General features: G+C 43.1%; 3 protein-coding genes across 7 annotated transcripts in view; 1 reads left to right on the top strand and 2 right to left on the bottom strand.

The window, feature by feature from the left end:
• LOC114770550 (semaphorin-6D-like) overlaps positions 1 to 5,751 on the bottom strand; it is a 54,552-nt gene extending 48,801 nt beyond the window's left edge. For both annotated transcript variants that reach the window (XM_028964569.1, XM_028964571.1), the window contains exons 1-2: positions 5,696 to 5,751; positions 5,095 to 5,370 (exon numbers count right to left, since the gene is read on the bottom strand). The gene's annotated coding sequence lies outside the window, so the exon portion shown is untranslated. The remainder of the gene's footprint in view (positions 1 to 5,094; positions 5,371 to 5,695) is intronic.
• mrpl9 (mitochondrial ribosomal protein L9) lies at positions 4,855 to 20,734 on the top strand. 4 transcript variants are annotated; one of them, XM_028964592.1, is made up of 9 exons: positions 4,855 to 4,931; positions 17,078 to 17,122; positions 17,503 to 17,613; positions 18,445 to 18,604; positions 18,678 to 18,802; positions 19,679 to 19,732; positions 19,886 to 19,987; positions 20,144 to 20,227; positions 20,397 to 20,734. In XM_028964592.1, exons 3-9 carry the CDS (start codon positions 17,524 to 17,526, stop codon positions 20,550 to 20,552), a joined length of 771 nt encoding a protein of 256 aa, XP_028820425.1. In that variant the 5' UTR covers positions 4,855 to 4,931; positions 17,078 to 17,122; positions 17,503 to 17,523; the 3' UTR covers positions 20,553 to 20,734. The 4 variants fall into 4 exon arrangements, with proteins under 4 accessions (XP_028820425.1, XP_028820424.1, XP_028820423.1 ...); XM_028964591.1 differs by lacking the exon at positions 4,855 to 4,931 and adding an exon at positions 16,546 to 16,602; XM_028964590.1 differs by lacking the exon at positions 4,855 to 4,931 and having other exon boundaries at positions 16,824 to 17,122.
• Positions 20,735 to 21,357: 623 nt separating this feature from the next.
• On the bottom strand, positions 21,358 to 25,602 carry vps72a (vacuolar protein sorting 72 homolog a). The gene is made up of 6 exons (XM_028964110.1): positions 25,219 to 25,602; positions 23,749 to 23,901; positions 23,289 to 23,406; positions 22,891 to 23,067; positions 22,515 to 22,659; positions 21,358 to 22,038 (listed from the first exon to the last, which is right to left on the bottom strand). The coding sequence occupies exons 1-6, from the start codon at positions 25,333 to 25,335 to the stop codon at positions 21,645 to 21,647; spliced, it is 1,104 nt and encodes a 367-aa protein (XP_028819943.1). The 5' UTR covers positions 25,336 to 25,602; the 3' UTR covers positions 21,358 to 21,644.
• Positions 25,603 to 26,918: the final 1,316 nt, after the last annotated feature.

Below are 26,918 nucleotides of genomic sequence, written 5' to 3'. Positions count from 1 at the left end.
CCACTTTGATCCCATGAGATTTCCACAGGACGCGCCGTTTCGGTGTCTGTAGCTTTAAATGCAAATGAGGAGGAGGGCGGCCTATACAAGTTGAGGTGGCATCCGCGGAAATGACGTCAACACCACCGTTCACCAACCACAATGTTTGGCATGGACAGGAAGTTGTCTTGTTGACAACATTAGGGGACAAATTCCAGATCCGGCCGTCTGATGTGCCGCTCTCTGAACGGCGAAGCGCCATTTCTAGTGCCAGGGGCACTCGTATTCATGCGAAGGTTTCGGAAAGGCGGTTTTAATGGTGGAGTGTGTGTATATATATCAGGACTCCATGCATTACCCTCTTTACTTCCTTCCTCTCTATGAAACAAACATGGTTCAGCCTGAGGAACCCACCATTCACCGCTCCAACTCAAACATTCTTCCCACATTTTGGAGCATTTGGCTGTTTTCATGCGCTTGCCCTTTGAAAGCACTTCTGTCTTTGGTAAGGAAACGAGGAAACAGGAAACAGAGAGGGAAAAACAGGAAAGCGCCCTAAGATTTCAGGGGCAGTGGTGGCCTAGCGGATAAGGAAGCAGTCGTAATCAGAAGGTTGCCGGTTCGAATCCAGAACTAAGCAAAGCACCGTCCCCACACACTGCTCCAAGGGCGCCTGTCATGGCTGCCCACTGCTCACCAAGGGTGGTGGTTAAATGCAGAGGACACATTTCACTGTGTTCACCGTGTGCTGTGCAAGTCACTTGACTTTATCACTTTATCACTTTATTAACAAGCGGCCAGGCATGGAACATGAAGGTGAGGAAGACAAACCAGCTCCGATCTGAGTCGCTAAATTGGAGAAACTCAAATTGCCCGTTCCTTCAGGGACGCGATCCCCCGGTTCAAGACGCTCGCTTACCGAACGCATTCCTTTATGAAGTTTATGCACGCTTAATAAGCGCGCCGTATTAATTACAGCAACACGCTCTAATTACAACGTTGCTGGCGTCGGCATTGGCTTATCAGAATGGGTTCTCATAGAACGCGGCGGCACACACAAGTGCTTGTAAATGCCACCATTCGCTCCCTCCGACAAAGCGGCGGCCTTCCGCAAAAAAAAAAAAAGGCCCGTACAGTTGAGCGTTTGCCAACAATTAAATCAATAGTGTTGGTGCGAGCGATACATTATCGTGAAGCGAATGAGAGGCCATTTGGCACTCGGCGACGGGACCCTCGGGCCGTCTGGCAAGAGCGCAGCGTCATTTGGTACCGAGGAGGCTGGCGGAGAATATTAAAAGGGATTAGGCGTGAGATTAAGCGCTAATTCGGGGAGAGGGCCCCGCCCAATCTTTCGCGGGGATGCCAAGGAAACGCTCACGAGCATATTTCCGATATGCCGCGGCCGAACGCCTACGAAACGTAAACCGTACCTTTTAATAGTCCGGTGTACAAATGACTGCGCATAGAGGAAGGGCGTGCGGAACTGCAGGAAAAAAAAACCAAATGAAATGTAAATCGCTTCTGTCCTTTTGTCACGCATCTGCACTTTACATTTTCACTCTGGGTGACTTTATATTTGAACTCTGCTACATTTCAAAGTCAAATAGAAGTCCTCCATTACATTATGCAAAATCTGTTCCTTTTTAGTTATGAGTTATTACAGTTTCTTGTCTTACGACGCTGAAGTATTCTACTTCCCAACACTATCTCGGTTATTTTTGCGCATTGAATGGCAGTGGGAATCTGCAACGTTTAAAACATATGAAAGAAGCCATATTAACAGTTCAGCAGAAGTAAATGTATTGTTTGTAACTTCATCGAACGCAGTCGTATAGCTAAATGTTTGCAGTTAATAGGGACTATTTTTTTTTTTAAATATTAGCGCAACAATATACAGCAAATGTTTTGCTCATGTTCAGTGCAGCAAGCCCCGCCCCCTGACATCACATATGCGCCGCGCCTTTCTTCTGAATTTATACAATAAACCAGGTCCTTGGGTGGACTAGTCCATTTTAGGCAGGTGTTCTCAGCTCATTCTGACCCCTAGAGGTCTACCTTGTTACGAATAACGGAAACCGCAAAAACCTGGGACACCTCGGTCATAAATTCACCTTCTCTGACAAAGTTCTAAATCCTTAGATCTGCAAAATTCTGGTTCTGATACTGAAGTCTGGGTGAGATGAGTAGAACCCTTTTCAGTTTTCTGAGATTAGTCATTTGACATTGCCGGCGTTCTTCCGAATTCTGAGGTCGAGTGAAAGACGACAAAAGCAGAGCGAGTTTTAGCCAAGTTTTAGCTCAGCTCTTGGGGTTAAGAAGTGTGAACCTTGCAAAAGACACCACTGGTGAGACGACTAGAACTCAACACGTTAAAATGACGTGGTTCACTGGCCTGTAGAATTATGCCTGAAGACGGCCGGCAAAAAGGCAAAAAGTCACATCAGCCTCAGAAAAACCTAACTAGATGCTGCAAAATCGCCACAGGAGGCAGCTGGTGGCGTGTGGGCACGTGTGGACAAGGTACAAGGGCTTCCTTGGGCTCTGACGTTAGTAATATTACTGATGCAGGGACGAGAACTTATTTACCTGCCATTCCATTCAAAGAAGGAAATCATAATGAAACATGACCACGAGGAAACAATGGCGGCTACATGAAAGCATATTAACATATATATTACTCATTAAACACTCATTAACATGCTTTAAGTTGACTTTTATTTAGAGCACGGTTGTCTATGGCTGTTGCCATTGCACAAGAACTCGGAGTTTGAGTGTGAATTATGCTTTTTGACGTAGGAGATCGTATGGAATGCAAGTCAATGTTCCTGGGGGACGCCGCACAATCGTATTCTTCGTTTGAAGAATACGATCCGTTCTTCTTTACGTGTCAGTTAGTAGAATGTCCACTAAAACTGCAAATCAGTACAATTTCTGCAGTAATACACCATCTGTTCTATTGGGGGCCTAGTGGTTAAGGAATCGGCCCAGTAATCAGAAGGTTGCCGGTTCGAATCCCGATCTGCCAAGGTGCCACTGAGGTGCCACTGAGCAAAAGCACCGTCCCCACACACTGCTCCCCGGGCGCCTGTCATGGCCGTCCACTGCTCACCAAGGGTGATGGTTAAAAGCAGAGGACACGTTTCGCTGTGTCACCGTCTGCTGTGCTGCAGTGTATCACAATGACAATCACTTCACTTTCACCATCTGTGTACCGTCATTGTTACCTTGGAGAGAAAAATAAAAAAAAATTATTCTGGGGATGAAAAAAGGAAACTCGTCCTCGGCATCGACAAGTCAAGAAAAAGTGTCAATTTCGAGTCTAAAGTGTAATTAGAAGTTTTTGCCGACAGTTTGACATTCAACACTGCGCGCTGCTTGAATGGATGCATAAAGGTGTAAAGGTTTATTAGTACAGGATCTTGTTACGGGCCAAGACAATAAAATAAGGTCCTACGGTTATAAATTATGTAGAGCCTTTCCAAGCAGACAATCCCCATTCTGAGCGGGGTGCGTCATTGAAGAGGGGCGCATGCATCTGAACCCAGATACCCACATATCTATCTATAGCAGTGGAGGATTGTAGGGTATTTTTTTCCCCCCATCTTCTACCAATTATCACCGGTCCTCTTGTCTTAATCAACCCCTTGTCTTGCACACGATGGCTGCGGGGAGGGTGACCCGCAGCTCTCTTTGGACCATATTGCTTCTGAGGAGGATTTCCCACCGACTCCCAGGCGGGTCAGGGTTGCCAGAGTCGTGGGGGGTTTTTTTTCACACCGAGATGGGTTACTTTTGAAACAGGCTTGAGAGTGAAATAAACTGGCAACACGTCGCTGCCAACACGCCATAAGTGATCTGCAAGCTGAAATGTGGACAACTGTGGCACAGTCTGGTGGCATGTAAATGCAGCATGTGCTCAGTAGGAGTGAGCGGGGCAGATTAGGCAGTATTTACACGGAATATCAATGGTGCATAAGCCAAAAATTACCCCCCCTCCCTTTTTTTTTTTTTTTAGAGCAGGGGATTGTAAGAAAACGACTTAGTCTAGGCAACTAGTCAATCAGTTTTATTTTTTATCTTTAGTCCATCGGTAAATATATTGAGGTGCTTTGCTATTTTGGTCGTTCCATCAATTCAAACACTGTGCAAAAACACGCCACAAAAAAACAAGATGTCTTACAGTGTGTGAAGTCACCGGGGGCATGTTTGTCACTCTTTTTTTATTTGGAAAAAAAAGATAGATATTGCATTTGAGAAGCAATGTTTTTTAAAACCCCGACGTCAACACGTAGCTAGTAAATTGATTTTATAGAAGGAAAATCTGGACTGTCATCATCGGCCTTTTTATTCGCACGTTTTTCACAGCATCTGGCAACGCCGCCGAGGAATCTCGCCTGAATTTCGAAACCCGCATCAAATCGCTCTCGGACCCGGCCGGACCCGACATCCCTGACACGGAGCCCGCAGCTCCCGTCCTCCCCCGCCCGCCTGCGGGGACAATTAGGACAATAGGCGGATGGCGGGGGTGGATGGAAGACCACCCTGCCCCATTCTCATTCGAACCCAAATCCCTAATCCTGCGCTCATGCCGTCACATTACGAGACGTGACCAGAGACCATCGCGGAAAATGAAGAATCCGAGTCCGGAGTCGTGCGAAGTTTGTCCTCGTCACGCCGACCATAAACGGCGCGGTCCTGTGAAGTTTTTTCAAAAGAAATGTTACGTTTACGGTCCCTGCAGGAAAAACGAGCGAGTGTCTGGCAACCCGTCTGCGTTGAAATAAAAAGCCCACGGAGCGCGCGTGTTCCGGACAATAAAAAGTGTGGTGCGTGGTCGTGGCTGCGCGGGTTCGGGCGTGGAGCGCCTCTCGTCTTGTCACAGAGTTTCTGCGGTTTTGCGTGGAACCCTCCTGTCTGGAAATGTCCAGAGGAGAAAAGCTCGCAGGACGCCGGTACGGAACCCACGGCTGCCGGCACGCCAGAGATGCGCAAGCGGACAGGTTATGGTGGTCTACGGGGTGCCGATAATAATACAACCAAATCGTGTGTAAATATGAAAAAAAAAAAACATGAATATGAAAAAAATCAGGATAAAAATGCACTGTTGTGCCTCACCTCTCTTGCCAGTTGTTTAGTTGCCGTCCTCCGGAGAACAATGATAATCCGCCCGTCCCACTAGCATGAGGTGAAGCGCCGTTGAACGCCTCCCTTCCCGGTTAATTGGCGATAATGACTCGGGTCCGATACCTGTGCGGCTGCGTTACACTCCATGGCAGAACTGGGGAACAAAACGGCCACATCGCCGCCGTGGGGATCGAAGACGGTGTTGCCAGGTGGCAGTAAAAACGCAGCCTGTCTCTCTACCAGTCCGACCCAGACAGTACAACGTATCTGTAAATATATATATACATTATATAATGAATATTTTTATAGTATATTAAAAAAAGTATATAGTTGTATATTATATATATACAATATAAATACATATACATTATAAATTGTATATATTTTTAATCATTTATATGTAATAGAGCACATGGCAGCATCAAAACAATTAACTTTAGACGTGGGGGAACCTGAGGCTCTTTTTACTATAGAATCATCAATACTTGATTAATTCAAATGTATTTTAAATGTAGGTTTATGTCTCTAAATGCAACATAATTTTATAGAATATCTAGCCTTTAAACGACGAAAAACAAAGATTAAAACGAACCTCATGTTTGCAGGAAAGGTACAGACTTGGCAACATTTTTTGACTCGCTCCCTTTCAATGGACACACCCTCGTCGTGTCCTCCAGTGAGTTATCCGGCCAATTAGGAAGCACGGGGTGGTCGCCAGGATAACGACCTATCAGCATCCTCACACCATTTCTAAATAACTGGAATATGCATGAAAATGTTCTATTATGAACTTGAACGGTGTGTCTCTGTAGGTTGTTTGTAGTCCTTCATGCATGCATGTACCTGAGGTTTAATGTACATGTTTGGGAAAAAGTTTTTTGAATACTAAGAAAAAGTAGTTTAGGAGATGAAAGAGTTTCCACACAGGTACCAACATTTGGACTCTGTTCTATATTTTACTCTTGTTTGATTCATAATTAATAATATCATCATTTTACATTTATGGCACGTATCACATGCCCTTATGCAGAGCGACTTACAATCAGTAGTGACTGGGACAGTCCCCCCTGGAGACACTGGAGTTAAGTGTCTTGCTCAGGGACACAATGGTAGTAAGTGGGGTTTGAACCTGGTATGTTGTTGTCATCTGGTTCATAGGTGCGTGTCAAACCCACTAGGCTACTACCACCCTACAACAGAGAACAGTAGAACTAACAACTACAACAGTAGAAAAATAACAAATAATAATAGTAATCATTCGGTTCATGGCATGTCCCATCATGCTCTCTTTCTGTTCAACCCAACACTTCTGTTTGTCAGTAAAATGCTTGCATTTCAACGCTGCTTATTTGACAAATGTCCAGTAAGAGGGTCAGTTAGTAAAACTCAGTGACTTTAATGTACCATTCACTCTTATTTTACCACTTTTAACCTGAATGGAAATAGCAGGACACAGTAGCACTGATTAAAATGAACGTTTGTGTCTATGCGAGACGATGCAGGATGCACCCATCACTCAGCAGCAAGGTGACTCTAGACCCCACAACCTTTATCCATTGGTCCCATCTTTGGGATTCTTAGAATTAGCTTGCTTTCTGGTTAAAAGCAGAGGACACAATTCGTTGAGTCACCGTGTGCTGTGCTGCAGTGTTTCACAATGACAATCACTTCAGTCTCTTAATGTGACCCTCCTGAAATGTTCGGTAAAGAAATGTCACTGGTTGAAACATTACCAATCAAAGGCTCTTGTCTATTTGTTCATGTACCTCCAGGTGGTTCCATTTTTCAGCTTCTCCTCTGTTTGTAGTGGAATAATTGATCTTTCATAATGGAAAAAATGGTCGAAATGTATTTAAAAAACGGTGTCACCGACCCGCTGAGAGACGTTCCATTTGGGTCGCACTCATTGACATCCTTCAGTGTTTTGTCTTTTTATTATTTTTTTTAAATTTCCCCCAAACTAAATTAAGGTGCTCTAAATTACAGACTCTAAAGGTATGCCCCAGTTATTTTTTCCCTTTTGATCTCAGAACGGTGCAAAGTGGGCCACAAATGCAGCCTTTGTTACACAGCGGTGTAACCTTGGTTAAGTTGGCCAAATAAGATTCTTGTCTTGTCCCTAGGATGCATGTACCAAGTGCCTGTTCATCCATATTCATTTGATTCTTTCAGTCTTAATTAATCTCTACCAGCGGCTTATCTCGGTCTGGGCCCCCGAGGGCTAGAAGCTGCCCCACCCCCAGCCCTGAGCACAACAGGGCCGAAGTGAAGTAACGTGCTTTGCGGCAAAGTTGTCAGAAACGGCGAAACGTGTGCAAACCGGGCATCGGCGAGCTGTGCGCGTTCGCACTTCACGATGCATCGTCACCAGGGTGGGTGCGGCGTGAGCACAAGACGCACGTTTCCGGATGGAAATTGATTCCTGCGCCACCCTGGACAAACCAAACTGGCTTCAGATAATTAGCCTGACGTGCAAGAGTAATGATGAGCCTTTTTATTTGCATTTGCACTCATGGGCCAATGGGGTCCCAAGACAAATGTATTTATTAAGAAGAAGTGACGCAGAAGATCCCGCCCCACCACCGCCACCAGATATCTAAATCCGCTTTTCCATGCACGGCAACACATAGGAACGGTCTCTTCATGATTTTTACTATGAAAGCATATAATACATGCACTGCCTGCCGTAGCAAAAACATGCATTCTATTATTTTGTTGGCCACAGTCCCAACACATCCCAACATTTCTCAGTGGGACTGTGGAAAAAAAGATCTGGTCATGGAGTTTATTCAGACACTGACTTATGTGGAAGTGGAGCGATTGTGCCCTCTGCTTTTTAACCCAAGCCAGTGTGTGGGGACGGTGCTTATCCAGAGCGACTTACAATCAGTAGTTACAGGGACAGTCCCCCAGGAGCAACTTAGGGTTAAGTGTCTTGCTCAGGGACACAATGGTAGTAAGTGGGGTTTGAACCTGGGTCTTCTGGTTCATAGGCGAGTGTGTTACCCCCACTAGGCTACTGCCAACCAGCAGCGCCCGATCTGAACACAGCCTCCACAGGATTGAACAGAAGGGACTATGCAGGATGCACTTCCTGTCTTACCCTGATGTGTAGGTCGGATCACATGACCTTGTCCCCATTCATTTTCCATGTCCACTCTTTGTGCTCCTGGCGCCTCTTATACGATTAGCTCCACAAACAAGCTAGTTCACATTGCATGTGAAAATCTTTTTTTTAATCATTATTATTAAACAGAGCTGTGAGTTCGATTGTCAATTTTCTACAATTTGAAGTGCTCTTATGCGGTGTTTAAGTAATTCATGGTAACACTTACAATGAATTTGACTTAGGCCATAGTGTCAAGCGACACAACACTATATAGAGTATCACTTAAAAGAACAATACAATGCGAAAAACAATAAGTTATGTACAAATAAGATCTTATTTAGAAACAATTAAATAATACACCATTTTATGAACAAGGCAACAAAGGCAGAGTAAAAAACATATGAGATGAGGCCAAAAGAAGCAGGTGAAGGTGAAATGGACAATGACATGAGAGAAGAACGAAGGAACCATCTGCTGAGACGATGGGTCTCCACTGTCACAGGTTTTAATCAAATTTTTTACAGTTCTTAACCATTTTTTTGTCCTTTCAGCAATCGCCTTTGTTTATTTTAATAAGGTCATTTAACTATTTGATGACCATTTGAAATTATCTTCTGTCAAGGTGGTTTAAATAAGAAATGATTCAGTTCAGATTAAATAGCATTTTGCCACCTGAAACATATTAATCAATGAAGCAATTAACCAATCAAAGGCTATTGTCTATTTGCTCATTTAAATCCAGGCAGCGTGCCTTTCATCCAACCCTCAGTTTGTGGAATAGGGGTAGGCAGTGAACTAGGGAATGAGACTTGGCTTAATCCAATTGCTTTTGACTGAGGGCTGTTTTGAATTACGCAGGGTCAGCAAGTGAATTGGAACCTAGAAACAACAGTTTACAATCTCAAACCGAAATTACGGGGCCAATCAATTTCTCCTGAAAGGCTTCTGCACATAAATACTGCTCATAAAAATGCACAAAGCACAACACCTTAGACCGACTCTCACCAGCCATACGAATCTGTTTCAAGGAATGAGAAGATTTTTTTAGGGGAAAAAAATGCTTGAAAAATTGTGTGATTCAAATAGTCCCATTAACAAATCCTGAGTGAATCATGTATACTTAATCCAGGTGTAAGGTACTCAAATATAAGGATGTGGGCGTATCACACACCCATCCATTTCATAAATCCGTTTATGCATATCAGCGCCGTGGGAAAGCTGGAGCGTATCCCAGCATTTCCCAGAACAACCCACAGATGCATGGTTCCATGCAGATGGACCATGGATGCATGTCTCTGGATGTCCATTCAAGCATTCAGAGAATGTGTGAATTCAGCACAGAGGGTGTCCAATTTTACAAATCTTCCAAAGAAAGAAGCATGATTTTTGTAGACATATTATATGTAAGAGTGATGTTAATCCAGTCTTTTCAAAGGGTATAATTTTAGACTTTAAAACTGGCCTATTCAAATAGCTGCCCACGGGCGTTCCACCCAGAAACGCAGAGAAATTCCTATATAAATACATGAATGCAGCACACTGCGTAGCAGTCAAACATGTATAGAAGTCGTGGTAACAGACTACGATGCCACCACATCAACAAGGGCCCTATTGTACTTTTGCACTGTCCGACCACTGTCTGAAAATGTGCTATGTGCCTTTCATTAGATACATGTTTCTCACTGGTAACAGTTACAGCATTAACAGAAAAGCCAACGTATCAATGTCAGAAGCATAAATCGACAACCCCATACTTGGCTTTCGTATACGCCAGAAGCTAGCCTTTGCTTCAGCATCCTTTTACCGCTCAGTGATAAATGTACTGGCCCTGGGTCCCCTCTCCACTCTTCCTTCCAGCAACAGGCAGCAGCAAACAGATCATCAGACCGACATGATAATCAAGTTCAAGCCCTTAAAACACATGCACTTTTTTTTTCGTTTAAATCTTGATTCGATTTCAGATCAGTGAAGCACTTTAAGCACCAACACCTTTTTAGTTACCTTTCTTATAGAATAGCGCTTCAAATAAAGAACCGTATGTTAACCAGACGGATATTCAATCATTTACATGTCAATATTGCCTATATGCACAGTGATTTAAAAAGGAGAAAATGTAAAAATTAATGACATTTTTACAGTTCTTAACCAATTTTTTGTCCTTTCAGCAATCGCCTTTGTTTTTTTTAATAAGGTCATTTAACTATTTGATGACCATTTGAAATTATCTTCTGTCAAGGTGGTTTAAATAAGAAATGATTCAGTTCAGATTAAATAACATTTTGCCACCTGACACATATTAATCAATGAAACAATTAACCAATCAAAGGCTATTGTCTATTTACTCATTTAAATCCAGGCAGCGTGCCTTTCATCCAACCCTCAGTTTGTGGAATAGGGGTAGACAGTGAACTTTATTAAGTTTTAATATTGCCTACATGCACAGCGATTTAAAAAAGAGAAAATGAGACCCTGTAGGGTGGTAGTAGCCTAGTGGGTAACACACTCACCTATGAACCAGAAGACCTGGGTTCGAATCCCACTTACTACCATTGTGTCCCTGAGCAAGACACTTAACCAGCATTGTGTCCCTGAGCAAGACACTTAAGACACTGTAAATGTAAATGTAAAACTGAGAAGTTGCGGAACTGAACATGTCGCGTGCCGCCCTCCGTCGTTCAGGAGGATTGCTATTCACCGCGGTGATGTGTGCGCAGAGTCTGCTGCAGGAACCTGGCCAGCATGGATCATTACTACCAGTGTTACCATGCGTTACAGTGTGATTGGTTTTACTATATTATTAATATATGTTTTGGGGGGGTGTTGAAATGCCCTTTGGAGATAAGGAGGTAAAGTGCAAAGTTGACGGCCGGGATTGCAAATGCAAAGATGACTCTTTTTGACTCGACATTGGCGGTTAAGTCGATCTGAAAAATCAGATTTATTTATTTATTTGTTTATTTTAATGCTCTACTAGAGCATTTGTTTAAGTTAATAGGTGCACATGATCGGTTGCTGCAAATGCCTTGTTGACGTCAGAGAAGAACAGGCAGACTGGTTACAATCAAGGTGTGCAGAACACCCCCTCTGAATGCACATCTGACCTTGAACCTTGGGCTACAGCGGCAGAAGGCCACATCAGGTGTCAGTCCTGTCAGCCAAGAACAGGAACCGAGGGTACAATTTGCACAGGCTCACCAAAATTAGACGATAGAAAATTGCCTGGCCTGATTAGTCTTGGTTAAAGCTGGACATCAGGGATCCATCCATCCTGCCTCGTATCGACAGCCTAAACTGATGGTGCTGTATGGGCTCATTGGTACCATTTGAGCATTGTTTAAATGACACAGCCTGACTATTGTTCTGATTGGTACACCGTGGCATTATACATGTCACAACGGACCAAACCAATAACCAGGTAATATAGCCATGTCCATCTCAATAGCAAATCCCAATAGCAAATAGCAAGAATGCACCACTGAATGATTATGAGAATTAGGACATCCATAAAAAAAATCCAAATGATCACTATACACCAGATGAACTCTGAATGGCTAACTCTGCCTCTCTAAGGGAAATAAGTCAAATTGGTAATAATGTTCAGTAGTTCCTGTATTTCAAAAGTTGAAAAAAAAAAACTCCGGATTTTGTCTTTTTTTTTTTTCAGTTTTTCTGCATTTGTGATGTGAAAATTAGTCATTATCTGTTGCAGAAAACATCTGGCCAAGCTATATCCGTAATTGAATGGTACTGCTTTGGAAAGAATTATTTACTGTGTTGCTTCAGCTCCTTCAGAACTGGAGACAATATGAGAACATTAGAGCTAATATAAATTCAACAGATGGCAAACAGCAGGCCGGCAGCCTGTACCCGCTGCCGCAAGCTCTCATAAAACATTGTTCAAGTCACCTCCGCGCTGAACCACTCAAACCGTCAAATCGCAGGCATGGAATTTACTTTTGGAGCATATATTATTGAGAGGGCACACCATTAGTATGTCACATAGCACACATGGCGTGCACATGTAAAGTATGCTTTATGTACAGTACAGGCCAAAAGTTTGGACACACCTCATTCAATGTGTTTTATTTATTGTCATGACCATTTACGTTGGTAGATTCTCACTGAAGGCATCAAAACTATGAATGAACACATGTGGAGTTATGTACTTAACAAAAAAAGGTGAAATAAGTGAAAACATGTTTTAAATTCTATTTCCTTTTCTCTGATTGCTGCTTTGCACACTCTTGGCATTCTCTCGATGAGCTTCAAGAGGTCGTGAAAACCACCTGAGATGGTTTTCCAACAGTCTTGAAGGAGTTCCCAGAGGTGTTTAGCACTTGCCTTCACTCTGCGGTCCAGATCACCTCAAACCGTCTCGGTGGGGTTCAGGTCTGGTGACCACTTTTTGTTGCGTACATAACTCCACGTGTTCATTCATAGTTTTGATGCCTTCAGTGAGAATCTACCAACGTAAATGTTCATGAGAATAAAGAAAACACATTGAATGAGAAGGTGTGTCCAAACTTTTGGCCTGTAGTGTATGTGCAGCCTATAAGTGGGTTAGTGTGCTGCATATAAATGTGACAGGTCTGCAGGGAAAGGGTGGCCAAAATGGAGTACTTATTAGTCACCGTTTGGAAGATCTTCTGCCTGCCTACAGACCCCTTCATCAATTGCAATGTGACACACCCCGTATGGAAGAGCATGAATACCATTTATTCAACATTTGAAAAAGATAATGACAGTCATAGTCCTGAATTAGGTCATGTGGTGACCTGGACAGCCATAAAGAATTAAGGAATCAACAAAAAAAGAAATGTTTCTGCTAAATATGTTTGTCCCTAATTCTATGATGGGTTTCAGCTCTAAGTCATATCTGAGGGTTTTAAAGATGAAATCCTAAGGATAAAATGCTCAAGATCATCCTAAGAGCTGCATCAGACTGCATCATGAAAGCGTCTTAACAAACATCTTATTTTTAAATGCATTAAAATATGCACAGCACATATTATGAACAGCCTGTAAATCACCAAAGGCGGTGTTCTTGCTTGCATCTATATTTGGACTTTGTTTTTCCCCAGCAGACCTTGCACATATTTAACCCACCCACCCTTCCTATCGCCATTTGCCCCTCCAGAGGGAGCCTGGGAAAGCAGTGACAGTCTCCCCGTGGGTCACAACAGCAGTCTTGTGTGGATTTACATCCTTCCCAGTAAATATTCCTATTCAGGCCGGATATTGGCATCATTTTAATGGACATGGTGTCCATCCAATTTTTGTAAATGATAAAAGCCTTCTTTCCCTCGACACTAATAGACATGTGCTTTCATATCATTCAGTTAATGTTCAGAGACAAGAGTCAACTGTTGGTCTCCAGTTTATACAGAAAACTGCAAATCAATTTTAGTGTAACTTAACACTTTTCTAACACTTTTTTTAAATGTAAAAAGCAGACCACAAAATAATTACACACAACAAGGAAAAAATGTAGCAAGATACCCTAGAGAGGAGGAAAACCTGGGAGCATTTTCCATATCCATTTCCTGCATTTTGGGTATACTGTATGATATGTCGTGTGTTACTTTTTAAAAAGGTCAGAGAACTGTCCAAATCTGGCAACAATGGCCTTTACTACAGTCTGGTGATCAACAGCATCTGTGAGTGAATTAATAAAAAAAACTCTTGCTTTGTGGTCTATGTACAGTTTTGTTTATCTGATTTCAATTTTATCTCTCGCTGCTGCATGTTTCCTGTTCAGAGAAATACAAGATGTGACTTTATAACAGTCCAAAGTTAAAGGACAGAAAGCATATTATCTGCCCCTGACCTGAGCTGGACCCCAAGTGTATCTTATTACAGTTATTTAAAGTGAATATTAATAACTTCTCAGTTCTCAGATTCTGTTATATTGGCAAAGTGGGGCTGTTTGTATGAACCTTTCCGTATGAAGTACATTTCTTTATGCTACAAAGTGAGGAGTATACTACAAAGGGTTCACTGGGTCAGAGGTCCTCTTCCTCTCGGATGATGAAGATGAAAGGAAGGAGCAGCTAGCAGAACGGAGGATGTGGGTTACGGAAAAGCTGTTTTCAAGGCAGGATGTTCTCTCCTGGTTCGTCTTTGTCTCTGTGTAGTGAAGAATTTTGTGTTCTTAGGCAGTTTTTTTTTTTTTTAGTGGAGTTAGTGGATCGCAAAAGAAACTGATTTCAGGGTCAGGTTTCACCGCCAGGTTGCAAAAAATGTACTTTTAAGGATACTATTAAAGTGTAACAATGGTCAGTCACAATCAGATACAGCTCAAGAAACACACACAAATTATTACATTTACCTGTTTCATCAGCGAAGGATTTTCAAAGACTGCTGAAACCACTGTAAGAGATTCTGAAGTGACGTAGGCTAAAGTTTAAAAAGCAGCCAAACAACAAGGACATCATGTACTGAGAGAGAACAGCCGACAGACAGCTCGGTGTTCTCTATCGCCTGTCTCACATGTATTCGCTGCCTTGCCTCAGTTACAAGCTCTTGTCACTTGTGGTTCCTGGCTGGTGTGATTTATTAGAGGTGGCTTTGCGTTGTAAAAAAAAAAAAAGTCACGTTTTTAAGATGCATTTGTCAAATTAGTTATTTTTGCTGGTATGTTGCCTAGGAGTATGTGCCATTGTTTTAACCAGCAGCATAATCTGCCAAAACTGGAGGAAACTGGGAAGGAAAGTTATTATCTAACAAGACACTGAAATTGTCCAAATTAAAACCAGCATTCATGTGTTTCATGATAATCCAGTAAGGGCTGGTAGGAGCCAATTGGGTAACACGCTCACCTAAGAACCAGAAGGCCACAAAGTCACAGGTCACTTACTGCCATCATGTCCCTGAGCAAGACACAATCAGTAGCTACAGGGACAGTCCCCTGGAGCTCGGGGTTAAGTAAGTCACTCTGGATAAGGCCGTCTGCTAATTGCCTTAAATGTAAATGCAAGCACAGTAAACAGTTAAAAAATATATATTTAAGTCTCCCATGCTGCACGGCTTTGTCATGGAGTGGGTAGATGTTGTAGGTGCAGTGAGTCAGGGATGTCGGGGGTCCATTAAGGTTGTTGTAGGGTAGGAAGGGAGCTTTCGAGGTGAATCGGGGCTCAACAGGCAGCCAGTGGAGTGTTCTGTGGGTTGGGCTGTTGCCACGGGCTTCATGTTATTCACCCGGGAGACTCCTCTTTGTCCAGACTGGTTTTTCCCCTGATAACAGGGCCTGGGACAGTCACAGATGCAGTTCTTTTGTAACATATGTGACGTACACTTACAGTCAATAACATATATCAGAAACAGAGAAAAGAAGCAAATTAGCTCAAGCACGCACATGTTTTTTTTAAATTCCAGTTCTACCCAATGGTTATTTATTTGATATGTTTTTTTATGTTGAGGTCAAATGTGAAGCACTTTTATTTTACAAAAGGAAGAATGTGTAATATTGTGAACTAGTTCTTTACATGAAATGCACACAGTATTTTACAAGAGCGAACAGTAAATGCCCAAGCACTTTGTTGAACAGCGATTAAATGTGTATATGTATATATACGGTTTCTTTACATTAACCTGGGGTACATTACCTAAGGTAGATTTCTGTAACTGAATTCGAGTCTCCCACAGAGACACTTCTTGTATGGATCTGGACACAATTGGTGAAGAGTATATCCTCCAAACCTTGGTGCAAACAGAAATCTAATATAAAGGCAATGCAATTTATTTTGGTTTGTTTACTTTTTCAATGCATTTTTCATTTGTTTATTACATAGCAGATGGGTAAACATATTGCATGGCGTGTCATAGGTGTTCCAAACAAAACAGCTTACTAAAATAGTACAGTGCCTTGCCCAGAATATTTTCTAGCATCTTGCCCAGCACTACTTTTTCTGTGTGAGCTGTTTCATGGCTGAATGTGAATGTATGTAGGTGGGATCAAATTAATTTTTATTCTTGGTTTCTAATGTAATTATTGATTTATTATTAATAATAATAATAATAATGTTGATCTCTTCTGCTGGGAGAGTGGAAACACCATTGCCTCCTGATTCAGAGGTGCGAAACATCTTGCCCATACGTAACTCTGCATCTCCATATCTACCCCCACCTACCATCTGCATATTTATCTACAGACACCAGGCAAGGAAGTAATCTTTTTTCCCACTGCTAAGCCTGATCCAGCCATCCTTCTCATGGGGCCTGACCTTAAGGGTAGCCGCATGACTGAAGCCAGGGCAGCTCAACAGGCCCGAGCGGCAATTTCCCAGGATCTCTCTCACTTCAGAGGTTTAAAAGCACACCCCCACTGCACAGATGGACGAGAGAAAAAAACTTGGTCTGTGCTGCCTTATTCACGGAATATACGTTATAAGGTAAAAACATCACATAAATAAGACTTAATTCTATTTTAACTTGTTGTGAAATAACCATAATGGTCCTAGCCTAATAAAATATGATCTTTACCATAAATAATAATTCCGTGCAAAAGTCAGCATTGGTAAGATTCAAATACTTTTTTTTTATTGGATTTCTTCATTAAATAAAATGATACAACTTCTGTCCACTGCTTGTAAGACATGTTCTCATATCTTGGGCTGGAAAGGTGACCAGTGTTGACCTACTGCATCTTTTTTTTCTGGAAAAAACAACCCCGCTGGAGTTCTGCTCTGAGGAGAAAGATGAGAAGATCCAGCGACATTATCCCGGCAGTTACGCACATCTCAATCATTCCATGTGTTCTGATATGAATTCGAACTGGGGAACTTCTGTTCTGAATTCCATGAAGATGAGATGGTTAATCAGCTTGGATGTTTGAATATTAAAGTCAGATTTCTTTTGTTTCCACAGTGACGTATTGCCGCCACCTAGTGTCTAGAGAACGCAACTGGTAAAGTAAGAAAAAAAATTCTTCTTACAAAAAAATTATATATATACATGTAATATATGTGTGTGTGTGTGTATTTATGTATGTATCTATATATCTGTGCGTGTATGTGTGTGTATATATGTGTATGTATCTAAATGTCTGTATGTGTGTGTGTGTGTGTATGTGTGTATATGTCTGTATATGTGTGTGTGTGTGTGTGTGTGTATGTGTGTGTATATGTCTGTATGTATGTGTGTGTGTGTGTGTGTGTGTATGTGTGTATTGTGGCCACGTAACGTTACGTTCAGGCACACTTTAAGACACCTACAGGTCCTTCGTCTGTACTCTGCGCATGCGCGTTCCTCCAATTACATGGTTCCCAAAGTCGCATACTTGTATCGCGCAGGAGAGAGCAGGCTGTGGCAGCATGTGGAGTTGTCGCTCGGCGGTCGCTAACCTGCTGACGGAGGTTCCCCGGGCGCAGCTGGCGCAGCGCTTCTCTCAGACGACATGTAAAGTAAGAGATGTTTTTAATCAGGGCGACCAGGCCACCGGTTCGTTCAGGGACGAGGTCCTCAGCCTGGTCTGGCTTTCAGTTTTTCACTCGCGACAGCGTTCAAATCTCTATATTTTGGCTTATCATCAGGTTGCGGTTCTGACCCGAGCAAGCCCTTCTATTCCAGTTTATAATACTAGCCACATTCAAGAAAGAAAAAAAAACGTCTTATAACGTCTTTGTCAAATTTTGGTGACTAAGCTTTTTGTAAAATATGTGTCAAAACACCTAACCAGCTTCTATCATCGTTGCACCTTAAATGGCATTCTTAAAGTGAACGTATTTAAAGGTCCCCTATTTGTGAGATTATTAAACATTAATAGGAGTTCCCCTAGCCTGGCGATAGGTGTAAAGAGTGCTTTGGTCAGTCTGCTTCAGAGAGCGGCAGCTCAGGCGGTCTGATCTGGAATTTCTCCCCTAATGACGTCATAAGGGGAAAGGTTACCTCCCCTTTCTCATGCTTTTTCCACCCTGGGAATTTCCCTCCCCTCCCCCGATGATTGGATGTAAAAATGAGCACAAATTACATATTTTTTGGTGCTGATGACGTCATTTCCATGAATGCCCACTCAACTTCTATAGGTCGCTCTCCTCCTCGTCCCACCTCACTCCTCCTCATTTGCATTTAAAGCTACAGACACTGAGACGGCGCGTCCTGGGGAAATCTCATTGTGGAACTGGATCAAAGTGGCTGTATTTCTGAGACAGTATTAGGGGACCACTAAAACCTAATAAAATTGTCTAGGGACCTTTAAAAGTGTGATTCCTGATTGTTTTTTTTTTTGTAAGCAGAGCACGGTTATTGTGGAACGCTGGTGGCAGGTCCCCTTGTCCCAAGAGGGCCGCCCACCCCGACTGTACCCTCGCCGACACAGAGTATACCGGTTTGTGGAGGATACAAAACACGCCCCCAAAGAAAAGATGGCCCTCATCCTCACACAGACCGTGTCCAGTGAGTATAATTTTTTAAATTGAATACAATTACATTTTTTTCGTGTAAATGAGAGAGACTGATTTCTGCACAGAGCTGGGGGGCCGGGGTGACACTGTTTTTGTAAAGAAGTCGGTGGGTCGAAATAAGCTGCTGCCCCAAGGCCTGGCTGTGTATCCGTCTCCAGAAAACAAAGCGATGTTTGCAGATGAGCTACGGGTGAGTTTAATTCATCAAATGCTTCACCGTTTAAGTTAACTATTAAGTTAACTTTAACTTAAGTGTTAATCTCAAATGAATTGTCTAAATCTTTCTAATGTTTTGTAATGTCTGTGCACGGAGAGCACCAACCTATTTTCAGAGTTGGTGCTCGTCATCGTGGAAAGTGTGAGAACCTCTGGTTGTATGAATTCATGTCTACATGCCTTGACATGTCATGTATTGTTCCATAATCACTAGAGGTGTGAACCTTCACTGGTCTCACGATTCGATTGGATTATGATGCATCCCGGGGTTCAGTCCTTGGTAGTTCTCCTTTAAATGCTGTGGGTGGAGTTAATGTTTGCCTGATGCAGATCGACTCTCCACCAAGCAGAGGAACCGAGGATACCGGTCCAAGCTCCCGTGGTCCCTTCATTATTTCCTTTTGTATTAAATAAAAACTGTAATGTTTGGTACATGTAATGTCCCTGTCGTGTATGAGCGGTTACCCACATTTACCCGGAGCATGGTGGAACTGAGGCGCTTAATAAATAGAGAGCGTGATGGAAACCTTCCTGGGAGGGCCTCCTTTCTCTGCATGTATTTATCAGACGTCCTTATCCAGAGCGACTTACAATCAGTAGTTACAGGGACAGTCCACGCAGCGTGAAACTCTGACCCAGAGTGGCGCTGTTCTCAGATCAGGTCGCCACTGTCACTACCGGCACTACTTTTTCAACAAGAATTTTTATACCGTGGCCAGAAAATCACCAAACAGCTTTATTATGCTAAATTTATTACGATTGTGTAATGTATAATCTGCACTGTGTCGACACCGTGATGCATCGATTGTTCGTTGCGGTGCTGAAAGTCTAATCTTGTGTCTTCTTTAAGCTCCTACGGGAAGGGAAAGCAGAGGACAAAATCCAGACTCGTACTGGAGAGCTGGTGAGTTGAAATAAAAAAATGTAAGAAATTAATGAATGAGCTGCTCATTTAATCCCTATTTTGTGTGATCCATTTAGTTCCAGGTTTAGCTGTTAATGTGTGTGTGTGTGTGTGTGTGATATATTGATATTTTTATTTTGTATATACCTGCAGACAGTCAAGTTTTTGAAGAATACGCACCTTGAAGTTGGGCTGCACACCTCCATCCAGTACCAGATAACAAAAGAGATTGTTTGCAGACACTTCCTAAGAAAGGTAACATTGTAACCGTGAAATATGAAGCCTGAAATGCCAAGTGTTAATTTGTGTTAAATGGAATTGTACATTACAAGGCCGCCACTCATCTGTTGAACTGATCGTACCTGCTTGTAGATGAAACCAAATTTGGTGTTTTTCGTTTCTCCTTCTCAGCTGGGGCTGGTGGTGCCTCCGCATGCTCTGACGTTGCCGGACGAGCCCATCACTCAGCCGGGGGAGTATTGGTGTGAAGTAACGGTAGGTTTGCTGAAAAGTATTTACTACATATGCCCTACATTTATTATTTTGTTTCAGTAGTATAGTGCATTTTATGAATCCTAATACGAAGCTTTTCAGCAGTTAAGATTCACTTAAACATGAATAATGTGGCGTTTATATTAGAATGATTACCACGTTGCCCTCGCAGGTGAATGGATTGGACACAGTTCGGGTTCCTGTGTCGGTCATCCCATTCGTGGAACCAAAATTAAGACGAGAAAAGCGGCGTCAGGAAGCTCAGCAGAGCCTCGTTTCCAGTCAGGAGGAGTCAGTGGAGGATGGGGTCACTAACCCAAAGGAATAACTAGAGGGTTTTTTTCATCACCATAGAGACTGAACAATTGCTGTAATAATGATGTCAAATATTAATAATAAATGTCCAATGGATCGTTAGCACAAAGCTTTGTTTCCAGTTTGCATTGCCAACGTTGTATAGTTGTAATGTGTTTGTGTGTTTAATATATTATAAAATACTTTGTGTGGAAATGTTACATGTTTATTCTAGTTTAGGCATCCGCTATATACAGTGTCTTTTAGATATATAATTTTTTTTACTATATATCCCTAAGGTCACTCCCAAACCTCTCTTAAGGTTCCTGTTGTTAATATTAAATTGCGTTTCCTTTAATTATATTTACAAGGTTCCTATTGTGATTTTTATTAAAATTCGCACAGAAATTTCCACAAAAATATGGTCCCAAAACTTTGCCTTAAAAGTGAAGCGATTGTCACTGTGAAACACTGCAGCACAGCACATGGTGACACAGCGAAATGTGTAAATGTGTGCTCTGCTTTTAACCATCACCCTTGGTGAGCAGTGTGTGGGGACGTCATGGAAATCATTAGTAAAAATGTATAAGGACCCTGTATTAGCTGCGGCAGTTATCACGTGCCTTATGAGCAGTACCTAATAGTTCAGTTTAGCTGCAGTGTTATATGTTGCACAATATTTCAGAAATCATGCTGCTCAAGTCCGAGAATTTCCATGCGGTCATTCATTGATCATGCATTGTGGCCGTTAATCTGACACGTAAAGTGCGAGAGCACCAAATAATGCATCCTTATCTGAGAAAGAGACCAACTGCAAACAAATGGTACAGAACACACCATTCTTTAGTGAAGTTTATTTAAAGACGCAAGCAATTTATTGAAAGAAAAAAAAAAAGTCTTACAAAAACTATTAAAGGCAAAAAGATCAAGGTGTAAATTTGTGGGGAATTGTGTCAAAGTGGCTGTCCATTTGTTGCCGAGGGAACCTAAATCGATTTGTGATCACAGCAACCTTTCTTCTGACTGTCAGACTTTCGTAAACTGGATCCTCTGATCCCAAATGCTCCTGAACCCTGGCGAACTGCTTCGGTTCACAGTGTGGTCAAGACGAGCCATCAACTCCTCGCTATGTCGCGTTCACCACCATTTTCTGGCGAACACCCTTAGCGGCACTAGCGGTGGCCGAGGCGTCGCCGTTGCTGCTCCCCGCGAGCCCCCCCGCGGAGCTGGGAAAGCCGTGGGCGGCCACGTACTTGCGGTAGGCCTCGCGGATGATGCGGAAAGCACGGGCGTTGGCGTAAGGGATGTCTGTGACGGGGTCGCGGTACAGCGCTGCCTTGTGGGTAATGGGGCACACTTCCTGTACAGGGAGAGGGAGGCTGGCACGCACCGAGCTGGGGAATGCGGCCTCAAACGCCTGCTGGTCGCTGAGGGTGATGAAGCTGCGGGAACACAGAGCCCCGGAGGAATTCTGGGAGGCGGTGCTGGAGGCGGCGGTCTGTGGTGTGTCTTGATCCAGCCTAAAATGAAGGAAGGGATTTTTCAGCGATCTAAACTTGTAACTAAGACATGTGCAGTACCTACAACACTTCGCATAATCAGTTGTTGGTGAATGTTGATTTGTTTCAACCTTTTGCAACATGTTACTCTCACTCATTAGTCCATCTAGGGACCATGGGCGGGGCACCAATGCACCACACTTTGGAGGTGTGACACCATGTCACTAACGACCATTTTCAGAATAAAACTACAAATTAGTTAAATATGTAACATTTAAATTATATTACATTCAAATCAATCCAGTAAGACTTTTTGGAACCAGATTTTATGAGCATGACCCACAATAATGGAGATTGGAAATAATGGAATATTTGGAAAACATTTGAATAGATTTAAAGTTTTTATAATATTTAAAACTTCAGGTCATACCAGTGATGATTTATGTACTAAGGAGTATTCATTTTACACTAAAAGCAAACACGAGCTGAGTGCATACCCTTCCACATCCACATTCTCTTCTTTAAGCAGGGAGTCGGACAGCAGTGGCATGAGCACAGAGTGGTATCGGATGGTGGGCCCATCGAAACGCTGCTTCTTGTGGACCTGCTTCTTCTTGTCTGCCTCCAGCCGCTCATAGTTTTCTGTCAACAAGAGATGCCCTAAGACAAAGCAGACCCTCCACTGGCGTCCCACAGGGCTCAGCGCATGGTCCTTTTCTGTCCTCCCTGTAAACTTTCCCTTTCGTTCATGTACATAAATTATATTATAATCTCCCTGATTCTCTGATATATCAACTTTTTGCTAATTCTTGGCTTCATTCAAAGCAAAAACGGCTCCCCTTCTTGCCCCTTTCTTGTTTTTTCTTGTCTTACCTAGTGACCGTAGGTTGATTTCAGCTGTGATCTTGGCCTCAGCAAGCAGCTCATCCTGGGTGAGCGGCCGGTCATGATGGGCTCCCCTCCTCCGTCGTGGGGCTTCCTGCCTTTCCTGTAGCCGAAGGTTGGTTTTACGTGTGTGTTCGCTGGTCGACTGTCGCACCGACTTACGAACTTTGGAAAAAAACACAAATATTACAAACAGCTGAAAAGATCACCAGACTTCATTGTTAAATTGCAAATACATATAAACGCTCAAAATTTGGTTTTGTTAAACTTGAACCAGTTGATGCTATAAAACACGGTGAAACAGGTGGATTCCTTTATGATTTATGTACAGTTAAGATGACAAAAGTTTTCAAACCACAGCAATGGTATTTTTATGGTCAACTCACTTTCCCCAAAATCCTGGAACTCCTGCACACTACGCTTCTGTGTAGCTTTAGCTCTCTCTGTTTTCTTCAGCTCCTCTGATGGCCTTTTGGTTTTTGGCTTTGCTACTTTGACTGGTTCCTGTGGGGTGGGGGGGTTACAAGAAGTGGAAAATATTAATTAGTATTAGTATATAATAAAATGACCACAGAGCATATGTGACACTGTAACCTGCACATATTTCTGGGATCCGCTTCATATACATTTACAGCATTTACCAGACGCCCTTATTCAGAGCGACTTACAATCATTAGTTACAGGGACAGTCACCCCCTGGAGACACTCAGGGTTAAGTGTCTTGCTCAGGGACACAATGGTAGTAAGTGGGATGTGAACCTGGGTCTTCTGGTTCACAGGCAAGTGTGTTACACTAGGCTACTACCACCCTACCAGGTTCAGGGCATCTGTGTGTTTTAAACCCACCTTGTAGGCCTTGGTGACGACTCTGCTTTTCCTGCGAGGTGCATCTTCCTCCTGGTCACTGTCTGGTTCATCCCCCTCGTCAATGTCAAAGTCACTGTCCACCTCATCTTCGGTGTCGGACTGATCTCCTTTGTATTCATCATCACCAGATTCCTACATGAAATCACACAAATCACATGTTTTATTAACTGCATCTGTATTTATGAGGAAAATTGCTTTAACTTAAAATGCAAAATTGGTTATGACACAGAACCATTAAATACTGCTACACTAACAAACTGAGAAGAAACAGAATTTCTATATAAATGTAGAAATGAACAATTAATCTTGAGTCCCAGTGGAATGTCGTGCTGGTCTGGTGGTTAAGGAAACCCGAAAGGTTGTGGGTTCAAATCCCAATGAGGTCCCCTTGATCAAGGTACCGTCCCCACACACTGCTCCCCGGGTGATGGGTTAAATGCAGAGGACATTTTGTTGCATCACTTTCACTTGTGTTCACCTATGCAAGTCTGTCAGAAAATAGTTAAACTGATTAAATCAACAATAAAATGTCCTTCTTTGCACGAATGGAGAATCTGGTGCAACATCATTATTTCAAACATTGTCAATTAACATTTCTTATTCATTTTGAAATAATTTCTATTAAAACACAAGGGAAAGTCTAAAAGACGAAACATTTGTATAGACGTGTATATGAAAAACAATCATAAAAAAGAGGGAAAAACGTGTGGTTTAACAAATTTATATTAAATGTAAAGTTAGAAACAGACACAGAAGCAACAACCACGTGAAGAAGCGATCCGATAGAAGAAAGCTGCAGGTGAAGCTGCAGGACCAGTGATCGGCTAGAAGGAAGCTGCAGGACCAGTGATCTGCTTGAAGGAAGCTGCAGGACCAGTGATCTGCTTGAAGGAAGCTGCAGGACCAGTGATCGGCTAGAAGGAAGCTGCAGGACCAGTGATCGGCTAGAAGGAAGCTGCAGGACCAGTGATCGGCTAGAAGGAAGCTGCAGGACCAGTGATCGGCTAGAAGGAAGCTGCAGGACCAGTGATCGGCTAGAAGGAAGCTGCAGGACCAGTGATCGGCTAGAAGGAAGCTGCAGGACCAGTGATCGGCTAGAAGGAAGCTGCAGGACCAGTGATCTGCTAGAAGGAAGCTGCAGGACCAGTGATCGGCTAGAAGGAAGCTGCAGGACCAGTGATCTGCTAGAAGGAAGCTGCAGGACCAGTGATCTGCTTGAAGGAAGCTGCAGGACCAGTGATCGGCTAGAAGGAAGCTGCAGGACCAGTGATCTGCTTGAAGGAAGCTGCAGGACCAGTGATCTGCTTGAAGGAAGCTGCAGGACCAGTGATCTGCTTGAAGGAAGCTGCAGGACCAGTGATCTGCTTGAAGGAAGCTGCAGGACCAGTGATCTACTTGAAGGAAGCTGCAGGACCAGTTATCCACTATAATGAAGCTGCAAGTTCTTACGTCGTTAAATCCGCCGTATGTCGTCTTGTAGAACTCGTCTTCTTCCTCCGCGTCCAGCAGCTTGGACATGCGGTTCCCCGCAGTTGCCCGCTGCTCCCGGCTCGTTGCTAAACTCATTTTTATTGACGAACTTTGGGACAAATTCTAATAATCACACTGAGAAGTGAAGCACTTGTTAGGATTCGAAAGACCGAAATTTCACGATTTTTCAAACCACACTACACATTTAGTTACTCAGTTAAACACCGACACGCGTGTCCCAAAGATGTGGGAATTATTTTCAGAAATATCGTTTTTTTTTTTAGACAATGAGGCTCAAATAGTTTATAATATCGGAACATCCGGCGCGGGTTACATACGTCATCATCAACACGGCGCTTCTTATTTACGTGAACTGGCTGTCAGAGCACGGTGCGCTGACACTGCCACCTACTGTACATCGATGTAAGCCACCCGGCCACCAGCCCTGCACTTACAATATGTATACAATTATATTTAAACGGAAGGTTGCCGGTTCAAATCAAATTCAAAGCACCGTCCCCACACACGGCTCCCCGGGCGCCTGTCATGGCCGCCCACTGCGCACCAAGGGTGATGGTTAAATGCAGAGGACACATTTCACTGTGTTCACCGTGTGCTGTGCTGCAGTGTATCACAATGACAATCACTTCACCTTCACTTATGACCACGGACAGGTCAGTGATAACCCTGTTACCCTGGCAACATGCTTTAATGTGATGAATAGGGTCACAGGGTGGTGGTAGTAGCCTAGTGGGTAACACACTCGCCTATGAACCAGAAGACCCGGGTTTGAATCCCACTTACTACCATTGTGTCCCTGAGCAAGACACTTAACCCTAAGTTGCTCCAGGGGGACTGTCCCTGTAAATACTGATTGCAAGTCGCTCTGGATAAGGGCGTCTGATAAATGCTGTAAATGTAAATGTAAAATGAATAGATGGCCTACATCTCAGGGCCGTGGTGGCCTGGCGAGTAAGGAACGTTTCGTCGTGTCGCCGTGTGCTGCGGTGTTTCACAGTCACTTCACTTTCACTAAAGCTGCAGGAAGGAACTACAGCAGGTTAAATCAGATAAAAAGTCCATTCTGATTGAAAGGTGTCATAACACACAGGTGGCCCTTTCTGAGGTTTTATCAGGTTTTTTGGGTGGGAACATGCACTCACAATGCTCTCAAAATATAAGGTCAATCATGCTAATTACATTATTGTAATGCAAACATTCACACTTTTTAATAATAAAAAAAAACTTGTCATTTTGGTCCATTCTGCCGCCTCTTTTTCCACAGGTCACTTGTTGCATGTCGTGTTTTGGCAGAGCGGAAGCGCCTCTCTCGCAATGTTGATGTGATGCCGTTTCTGTCCCAATGAGTCACCCCGTCTGCCACCGAGACACATTGCCGCATGCACTGTTATCACACCCATAAATAACTCACCACGTTTGCCTGTGATAGCGGGCTGTATTGCTGCTGGACAGGTTAAGGTTAATTCCAGGCACTTTGGACAGCGGGAAAGAAGCCGGACAGATCCGCGGCACAGCTATTCCTTTTTGAAGACCAGTTTATTTAACTTCTTGGGCAGTGGAATTTGCAGAAAAGCAACTGTGTATCAGTGTGTGTGTTACTGTGACTCGCATTCACTTGCACAAGGAACTGCCTTCAGAAGTGAAAGGGATTGTTTTGT

Source organism: Denticeps clupeoides, chromosome 20 (assembly GCF_900700375.1).
Source record: "Denticeps clupeoides chromosome 20, fDenClu1.1, whole genome shotgun sequence".
NCBI classification, from domain to species: Eukaryota; Metazoa; Chordata; class Actinopteri; order Clupeiformes; family Denticipitidae; genus Denticeps; species Denticeps clupeoides.
This window is presented reverse-complemented; position numbering and strand designations above follow the sequence as displayed.